Source organism: Megalops cyprinoides, chromosome 21, assembly GCF_013368585.1.
Source record: "Megalops cyprinoides isolate fMegCyp1 chromosome 21, fMegCyp1.pri, whole genome shotgun sequence".
Taxonomy (NCBI): domain Eukaryota; kingdom Metazoa; phylum Chordata; class Actinopteri; order Elopiformes; family Megalopidae; genus Megalops; species Megalops cyprinoides.
Window position 1 is genome coordinate 1,560,318 of NC_050603.1, and position 9,683 is coordinate 1,570,000.

The 9,683-nt window shown below is 49.7% G+C and overlaps 1 protein-coding gene across 1 annotated transcript in view; it reads left to right on the top strand.

Moving 5' to 3' along the window:
• LOC118768937 (thrombospondin type-1 domain-containing protein 7A-like) overlaps positions 1-9,683 on the top strand; it is an 86,017-nt gene that overhangs the window by 68,777 nt on the left and 7,557 nt on the right. Inside the window, exons 18-24 of the mRNA XM_036515915.1 lie at positions 68-209; positions 2,048-2,163; positions 3,362-3,479; positions 6,276-6,421; positions 7,542-7,719; positions 8,541-8,714; positions 9,150-9,245. Of these exons, the coding sequence (XP_036371808.1) occupies positions 68-209; positions 2,048-2,163; positions 3,362-3,479; positions 6,276-6,421; positions 7,542-7,719; positions 8,541-8,714; positions 9,150-9,245 (970 nt within the window). The remainder of the gene's footprint in view (positions 1-67; positions 210-2,047; positions 2,164-3,361; positions 3,480-6,275; positions 6,422-7,541; positions 7,720-8,540; positions 8,715-9,149; positions 9,246-9,683) is intronic.

A 9,683-nucleotide genomic window follows, 5' to 3' on the forward strand; every position in this document is an offset into this window, starting at 1 on the left:
TAGACCTGTGCTGAGGCTTGAAGAGTGAGCTGAGTGTTCTGGAGAAACCCTTTGCCTTCCTGTGTAGCCCTGCAGTGGCGGCAGCAGCAGGCAGAGGAGAGCCTACCCCATCCGCCTGCCAGGGAAGGGTAAGCAGTGTCCCAGATCCACCGAGACCGAGGCCTGCAAGCTCAACACCAACTGCTACCACTACTCCTACAACATCACAGGTAAATACAACATCACAGGTAACACACCTGGGCACCACTACTCCTACAACATCACTGGTAAATACAACATCACAGGTAAAACACCTGGGCACCACTACTCCTACAACATCACAGGTAAAACACCTGGGCACCACTACTCCTACAACATCACAGGTAAATACAACATCACAGGTAACACACCTGGGCACCACTACTCCTACAACATCACTGGTAAATACAACATCACAGGTAAAACACCTGGGCACCACTACTCCTACAACATCACAGGTAAATACAACATCACAGGTAACACACCTGGGCACCACTACTCCTACAACATCACAGGTAAATACAACATCACAGGTAAAACACCTGGGCACCACTACTCCTACAACATCACAGGTAAATACAACATCACAGGTAAAACACCTGGGCACCACTACTCTTACAACATCACAGGTAAAACACCTGGGCACCACTACTCCTACAACATCACAGACATGTTTAAACACAACTCCAGTGATGTCATAGGTAAAAATCCACACAGCTCTTGTGATATCACAGGTAAGAAAAAACTTTACTCCTGTTTAACTTTACTCCTGTGATGTCATGGGTAAACAAAAACTGTTTAACACATCTGTGATTTCACAGGGAAAATGTAACAGGGTAACACTCCTCCTATTACACGGGTGGATGTCATTAGTTCTGTCTCCGGGCATTTCCAGGCTTTTGCAGGCCTGAGTAGCTGCTCTGACAGAGTGCAGAGGTCGTGATGGGAAAGGCTTTTAACCTGCCAAGCACAATCAGACCCCCTTTACAACCCTATGGACCTGTTCTCCATTCACACTCTCAGGGGGGTGAAACCAGCCCTTACTGAGCAAGGACATTAAGCCTGAATTTTTATTTTTGGCTGTTTTTCATTTTAATGTCAGCGACCGGCAAAATGTCATGGTGTTAATACCAATGTAAAAACATGCAGTAATAGTTCAGATTTGCCGCTCAGAAGCACAAAGCGTCACAGTGCTTAGGTATGTCAGTGAGATTTCAGAATGAAGCATAACAATGCTTAGATGTATTACTCAGAACAATGCCTTACAATGCCGCTCAGAATTAAGGACAGAGTGTTACAGTGCTTAGATTTGCTGCTAAGACTTAAGTGCAAAGCGTCACAGTGCTTAGAGTGAATGCGCTCCCCTGAGTCATACTGTCAGGTTCTGTTTAGCAGCAGTTACAGAGATAACTGTGGTCTGAATTTCTCTTATTCCCATAATCTCCTAAAAGATACTTCTAAGCCTTATGTCCTTCTTTTCTATTGCTAAAAGGTTCAGCCTGGTTTTTTTTGTACCGCTTGAATTAAATTCTGCCAGATCAGATCTGTCAGCTGCACAAACTCACTGATCTTTATGGTATGTGCACTGGCTAATAGGTTGATGTGCAGGAGTCAGTGAAAAGGTTTGGGGCATCCATGCAATGAGAAGATCAGTCCATCTGCACAGAAGCAAGGGAGGTGTGAGAAGATCCGAGAAAGACAAACACAAATTTGTGTCTCACTTAAATTTTTCTCTCTCCCACCACCCGTTACCCTACCCCAAACCCATCCCTCTCCACAAACCCCATCCCTCTCCACAAACCCCACCCCTTCCACAAACCCCACCCCTTCCGCAAACCCCACCCCTTCCACAAACCCCACCCCTTCCGCAAACCCCACCCCTTCCACAAACCCCACCCCTTCCGCAAACCCCACCCCTTCCACAAACCCCACCCCTTCCACAAACCCCACCCCGTCTGCAAATCCCACCCCTTCCGCAAATCCCACCCCTTCCGCAAATCCCACCCCTTCTGCAAACCCCGCCCATCAGACTGGAGCACCTGTCAGCTGAGTGAAAGGGCTGTCTGTGGGCGGGGCATCAAGACACGGGCGCTGGACTGCGTGCGCAGTGATGGCAAGTCCGTGGACCTCAGGTTCTGCGAGGAGGTGCGTGCGTGCGGGCGTGTGGCATAGGTGTGGAGAATATGACCTTGAGTGACAGCTTACATTTAACATTCTATCAGTTTAATCACCTGGATGTTTACTGATGTGCACTACAAGTTAAGTACCCTGCTGAAACACACAACATCAGTGACCCAACATGGGATTAAAGATTCCTGCCCACTGGAGTCTAGTTCCTTATCCGTTACACCACACTACCCAGAAGCCTAGACATTCGTCACATGCTTAATTACTTGTCAACCAGTGATGTATTGTGTGATTTAAAAACTTATGTGGGTGTAATGATTGCTAAAAAAGTGTCTGCAAAATGTGCAGGTGAAAAACTGGCTGACAGATCAAAGCCAGTGTTCATAGCGTGGTATTAAGTCTTAGTGGAGGCTTCTCCGAACTGAGAGTCTGATCCACTCACACCAGCAGGTGTGTTATAGTTACGTCCTGCAGAGTGAGGAGTGTTAGCACCTAATCAGAACTGGCCAGACTCCAGCCACACACGCACAAGCGCACACTCACACACACACACACACACACTCGCACACTCTCACACACACACTCACACACGCACACGTGTACACACACACACGCACGCGCACACTCACACACACGCACACGTGCACACACACACACGCACGCACACACACATACACACACGCACAAGCGCACACACACACACACACACACACACACACAAACACTGCACAGCAGGGTCAGAACATTAGTAATTGCTCTCCTCGGGGGTGTATTGAGGATTGAGGCCCCCTGAAACCTGCCAATTTCCGAGAGGTAACTGATTTTGGAAGGTTCAGAGGAGGACAAGAATCTGCAGCCTACCTGGCATTTTTTTTGTTGGGAGGAGGGGTGTGCAGCCACTAGTGGGGACATCTCTGATGTTTGTGCCACAGAGTCTGGGTCATTTCCATTTCAATTTGGTCAAGTCAGTACACAAATTAAAATTCAATTATTTGAATTGAAAAACTTTCATAGAAAATGATGTGTCATTTGCAGTTCATAAATTGAATTTCAGTCTCTTCCCTGGGCTGAGTGAGGTGATCTGGGACTGAGCCCTGCCATGGTTTATACTGGGACTGAATCGGCAGGGACTGAATCGGCCGGGGCTGATTCGGCAGGGAGTGAATTGGCAGGGGCAGAATCGGCAGGGAGTGAATTGGCTCTTTTCCTCTTGCAGCTGGGACTGGAGAAGAAATGGCTGATGAATGCTTCCTGTGTGGTGGAGTGTCCCGTCAACTGCCAGGTGTCCGACTGGTCGCCGTGGTCACAGTGCTCTGTCACCTGTGGGCTCTCAGGTATGCTCGGGTGGTGGAGTGTGACTGATGTGGAGTGTGGAGTGACTGATGTAATTAGATACTCTCAGCACCAGCAGAACTGTGGTTCTCCCTCTTGCAGTGATCTCCATCTTTTGCCTGGCGTGTCATGTACTGTAGTGGCTTCATCAGCAACTGTTAGTCTTTCAGCGGCGGTCAATATTATAAGCACTGCAGGGATAAACTGCATCAGTGGTGCACAGAGACACAAAAACATCACCGGGGTAGCGGCTGAGTGTTCACCTCGTTCTTTTACCGTGTGTGAAGGATTGCACATCAGCCCCAAAATAGGCAGGAGAGGGCATTCTAATGTGCTCGTGCATAATTCTGTTCGATCGGGGGCTTGAGTGTGGTCCATTAGGCCTGTCTGCATTGGGCCAGAGGGAGCACTTCACTCCAGGAGTCCGAGAAAGGGCCAGCCGCTATCAGCTGGAGCAATGACACCACATATAAAACTAATGCTGCGGTAACCTTTAATCCCTCAGGGGATTTTAACAGGGACAGGGGAGTAGCAGGTCAGCATCTCTTGTTAGCCAGAGGAAAATTGGTGATTTAGCGAGAAGAGCTCTTTTTTGCTTTCCTCCTGTCTCAGTTTCATACCAACGTTTGCTTTGAAGGCACTCACTACCCATCAGTAGCTTTGCATAGAGGAGTCGGGGAGAGACGTTAGGCAAGCCATGTCCTCCAGACAGCGTGGCAGGAGCTATCAGTCAGACACTTTAAAAAGAGAGGCCCCATTATACTTGCATGGACAAATTATTATCAGACTTTATTTCTTTGTTTGTTGCGACCAAGTGTTGTGAATCACAACGGCATCCTCCCGCCCACACGCTATTTTCCGCTCCTCTGCACCGAAAGTAGGGGAGCTTTTTATTTAAAAGTGTGTAGGTAAATCGTACAGGCGGTGAACGTGGCAGAACAGCTCCTGACCGTTTATTAACGGCGGTTTCTGTCTGACTGTGTAACGTTTTGGTGACGTCACGCGATCTGCTCGAGATGAAGACCCGCCGCGGGCAGCGTGAGTCCCGCAGAGACACGTGGCTATTATTGCGCTCGACATTAATAAAAACCGCAGCCCTGCGTACAGCCGCTGTCATAAACCCCAGAAATGAAAATGTTATCAATTATACCGTGAGCACGCTCAGCGTACGGACCTGTGTGTGACAGCATCTTTGAAATTCCTCAGCTGCAGAGGACCCACAGGGAAATGAAGTGGAGTCTGGAGGCGAAGTATTCTGAAAAAAAAATTAGAGTGCTAAAGTGTTTTTCTCGTTGATATATTCAGTCATTGTGTGGAGAAATGAGTTCTCAACATCACACTTTTTAGTAGGTGAATGATGTATGAACCGACGCTTGTTGTGTGGTTTGCTTTTTCATTAACAAACTGAGAAATATGAAATATGATACACTAATGCACACACACTTTTCCCTGCCTCAGCTTTGTGGAGTGCGTCGTCACTGTGGATGCGACATTAATGAAACAGCCTGCTGTCACCATGCTGTGCCTAAACAGCATGCAGACACACCTCACATCCAAACACTGTGTTTCTAGCTGCTGAGCAGTTGCACTGGGTGGTGTGTGTGTGTGTGTGTGTGTGTGTGTGTGTGTGTGTGTGTGTGTGTGTGTGTGTGTGTCCCACGTGATGCTGAGTTTTCATTTCATTGACTGAGTTTTATCGCCTTGGGGCTGTGTGTCTTTAAAGAGCCATCCTTCCTTCCAGTCTCCGTGTTAAACCAACTCCTCTCCGCTCCAGCCAAATTGAAAACGTCGGACGGAAATGAATATTTAGAATGGATTCGGGCGTAGGAATAATGATCCTGAAACTGCTCCGCAGATTAAGTTATGTGCTAAAATGGAGCTGATAATGCAATATTGCAATTCTGAAAGCGCCCTCTCAGAGAGCGTCGCGCTGAATCCTCACCTGGCCTCTTCCCCGGGTGGAGGAGTGAAGCGCTGTGCTGTGGGCTCTTCCCTGTATACCTGCCCTCTTACTCATCTCATTCAGTAGACTTCACATCACGCTGCACAGCAGGGGGGTCACTCTGGCCCCCGTTACTCTAATGTGTCTCTCTGTATAAGTAAAGTGATGGTATCTGTCAGCTTCGCAGTGGATGTGGGTGTTAGATTAGATAAACTGTTTAGAGAAAATCCCATCATCCCACCTCACTTTGCTATCTGTTTTTATTTAGGGGGATTTTATTTATGTGAATGTAAATATGGAATGTTACGTAAATATGGAGTGTATGGTTGTTATTGTAATCCATTATAATGCTGTGCCGTTTGCTGCGTGTGACAGCAGGGGGCGGTGTTTCCAGCTCAGGAGACCTTCAGCAGGAAGTGATGTACATGTGCATCAGCTGCGTGTGCAGGAAGTGATGTACATGTGCATCAGCTGCGTGTGCAGGAAGTGATGTACATGTGCATCGGTTGCGTGTGCAGGAAGTGATGTACATGTGCATCGGTTGCGTGTGCAGGAAGTGATGTACATGTGCATCGGCTGCATGTGTATCTGCCTCTCATTTACTCCCTTTTCCCTGGTCTCTTTTTCCTCTGTATTTTTGTCCGTCATGCATTTACGCTGCTAAAGACACTCTCATGTCCCCTTGGAGATCAGTGCTATCAATTAGCCAGAATGAATGAGTAATGTTGCTGTTAGTTGATTAATGAGTTCTGTTTTGCGTTTGCCTCTCCCCTTCCTCCTCTCCCGCCTCCTCTCCCCTTCCTCCTCTCCCCTTCCTCCTCTCCCGCCTCCTCTCCCCCTTCCACCTCCTCCTCAGGGGGGATGCGGCGGCAGCGGTCGGTGATCCAGGCCTCCCAGGGGGACGGCAGGCCCTGCCGCATGCAGATGGAGCAGTGGAAGCCGTGTCCCATCAGGCCGTGCTACAGATGGCAGTACAGCGGCTGGTCCGAGTGCAGAGCCGAGGTGCGTCCCCGCCCGGGCCCCACCCGAGCCCCGCCCGAGCCCCGGTCATGTGCCGCTCATCCATCTGTCTGAGGAACAGCCCCTTATTACAGCCCTAGGGATCACTAACTGGTTATTTAGATCTTTATTCAAATGGTATTGACAGATACAGAAATGATCTGGGGGAAATATAGAGATTTTTTTTCTCCCCTCAGTGTTCATGGGTCTAATGACCATGTATGATGTGGGTAGAACAGGTTATTTTAACATTTTATTTGTTTTCCTGAACTGAAACTGTGGTCAGAATACATGCAAATCTCTGCAGTAAATTATTATTCAATCAAAGAGTTTCATTTGCAGTGCTTTTTGGGGGGGAAAAAATCAGTGTTTGATAATTTAAAAATTGATTTAGGGGAAAGCTGTCTGTCCCATACTCCCAAACGTGTCCATCCCTTCTCTTTCATTTTCTGTCTCCTGTCTCTCTCTGTCTCTTTCTCTGCTTATCTGTCTCATAGCTGCCATTTTCTTTCTTTCTCCCCCACCCCTCCTCTCTCTCCCTTTCTCTCACTTACAACCTCAGTCTGTCTTTCTCTTTTGGGTTCCCTACCCCCCCCCGTGTCGTGGGGTGCTGTCAGCGGGTTGCGTTGGGGGCTGCCCCCGCTCTGGGTGCGGACTCTGAGCTCCAGACACCAGCACTCCCGCTGCAGACTGCAGTCAGTGCGGGAGGAGAGAGGCAGCTCTGACCCACTTTCCCCGCTCTCCACAGCTGCTCTCCCAGCCGCAGCACTCGCACCCGCGCATGTGTACCAGCCCAGCTCAAACGCCTTCCGGAACATTCTGCAGGCTTAAGCGCTAACGATCAGTGCAGTGTGGCAGCACTGGGTGGAGGTGCTGTAACAGGCAGGTCTGACAGGTGGAAGACAGGGACTGTAGGCTGCAGGGCTCTCTGTACGAGGATCGACCCGTGTGTCAGATTTTAACACATTTCCTCTGTGTGTTTGTGTGTGTGTGTGTGTGTGTGTGTGTGTGTGTCTGCATGCGTGTGTGTGTGCGTGTCTGTGTGCGTGCGTGTCTGTGTGTGTGCATGCGTGTGCGTATGGGTGTGCATGTGCGTGTTTGTGTGTACGTGCGTGCGTGTCAGGACGCGCGCTGCGGAGAAGGCCAGCGTGTGAGGAACGCATCCTGCTTCGTGTGGGACGGGACGCAGCAGAACGAGGGCAGTATGGTGGATGAGGACCTGTGTGGGGGCCTGGACCCCCTGCTGGGGGAGGGGGGCGAGAGGGTGACCGTGGAGGAGGCCTGCACCGTACCCTGCCCAGGTAACGCCAGAATTCTGCCAAAAACAAATTCTCCCGTTCTTCATTTGTGAAAATCACTAATGTTTCAGTCCTTCCAACTGTGACTGGTGACTGGCACCAGGGCACATCTGTGTGTGTGCGAGCTCCTCTCTGTTAAAGACAGCAGATTACCCCGAGTACTGAGCTTCCACATACCTTTGAAAAATGAAGACAGGAGTCAGTGCTACATACCCAGAAATGCACAGAACACACACACACACACACACACACACACACACACACACACACACACACACACACACACACACACACACACACACACACTCACTCACTCACTCACTCACACACACACACACACACACACACACACACACACACACACACACACACACACACACACACACACACTCACTCACACACAGTACTCCAGGAGCCCTGCCATGCACTTCTCTCTGATCCAGAGGCCTCTGTCACGCTGGGCTCTGTAATAAGCCTCATCAGTGAGTCCCGTGTTTTCTCAGTGGCGCTGACCCCTGACCTCATTCTCTCCGAACCACCTGCCCACCCCCAGCTGTGGCCCACCCACAGACACCCTGAGGATACCGCAGTGTAGTGGCTGAGAAACCACACCTAGGGCTTAGGGCTTAGTGCAGCTCAGACAGAGCGCTGATCAATGCCCTTGATAGAGGTATCCAATCAGACTCAATGCAGTAAGTGTCTCAGAGAACAGTGCTTTAAAGTGGTGGCTGACAGCGGTGAAACTGCTTTAACAGTGACTGTATGATGACAGTGGTCATGTATGATAACATTGGTGGAATGCTTTGTGAAACCTTGTTTCCCAGGTGACTGTTACCTGACAGAGTGGACAGCCTGGAGCAGCTGTGAGCTGACCTGTGTGAACGGAGTGGACCTCGGCCTCGGTTCTGCTCAGACCCGATCCCGGGGGGTCATCGTCCAGGATCCAGAGAACCTCCTGCAATGTCCAGAGCAGCAGTGGGAGTCGCAACCCTGCACAGGTCAGAGGTCACTGCACTCACAGGAAGCGTTTACTATGCAGTCAGGCTTTCTGTGAGGTCGTCACTGTACAGTCTCAGTCTCAGTCTCCGTGAGGTAATCACTGCACAGTCTCGGTCTCTGTGAGGTAATCACTGTACGGTCTCAGTCTCTGTGAGGTAATCACTGTACGGTCTCAGTCTCTGTGAGGTAATCACTGTACGGTCTCAGTCTCCGTGAGGTAATCACTGCACAGTCTCGGTCTCTGTGAGGTAATCACTGCACAGTCTCGGTCTCTGTGAGGTAATCACTGTACGGTCTCAGTCTCTGTGAGGTAATCACTGAACGGTCTCAGTCTCTGTGAGGTAATCTCTGTGCAGTCAGTGTCTGTGAGGTAATCTCTGTGCAGCCAGTGTCTATGTGCATTGCTGAGGTTGTGTTCTCTCTGACCTTCGCAGACGGCCAGTGTTATGAGTACACCTGGATGACCAGTGACTGGAGAGGGTCGACCCGCGATGTGTGGTGCCAGCGTTCAGACGACCTGAACGTCACAGGTATTCACACCTGTCCTGCTTACTGTCATTCCTTACTTCATTGGCAGGTACTTCAGAGAGACATATTAGGTTGCCATGGCAAGAGACGTAAAGTACCTGTGAGAACCCTCATACCGCGCGGAGTGAGGGTCTCTAACCCTCATGTCTCATGATGGCTGGTTTAGTGAGTTTTGTTGGACTGAAGGATCAGTCAGGAAAGAGATCCAGTCGCTGTGTGAGGTAGGATTGTTATGGTGTGTTTGCACTGAGTGCCCTGTTCCTGACTGTGGGAAAGAGCTCGGCGTGTCACAGTGAACTCACATGGCAGTAATCCGCACAGTGAGGGGGGTTTAATCCATAACTGCAGCACGGTCACCCTGTAATCCCATTGGATGCGTCCAATCCATTGTCCCATCACCAGCCTCTGACTCTGAACAAATGAAATTGTTATGATGATGA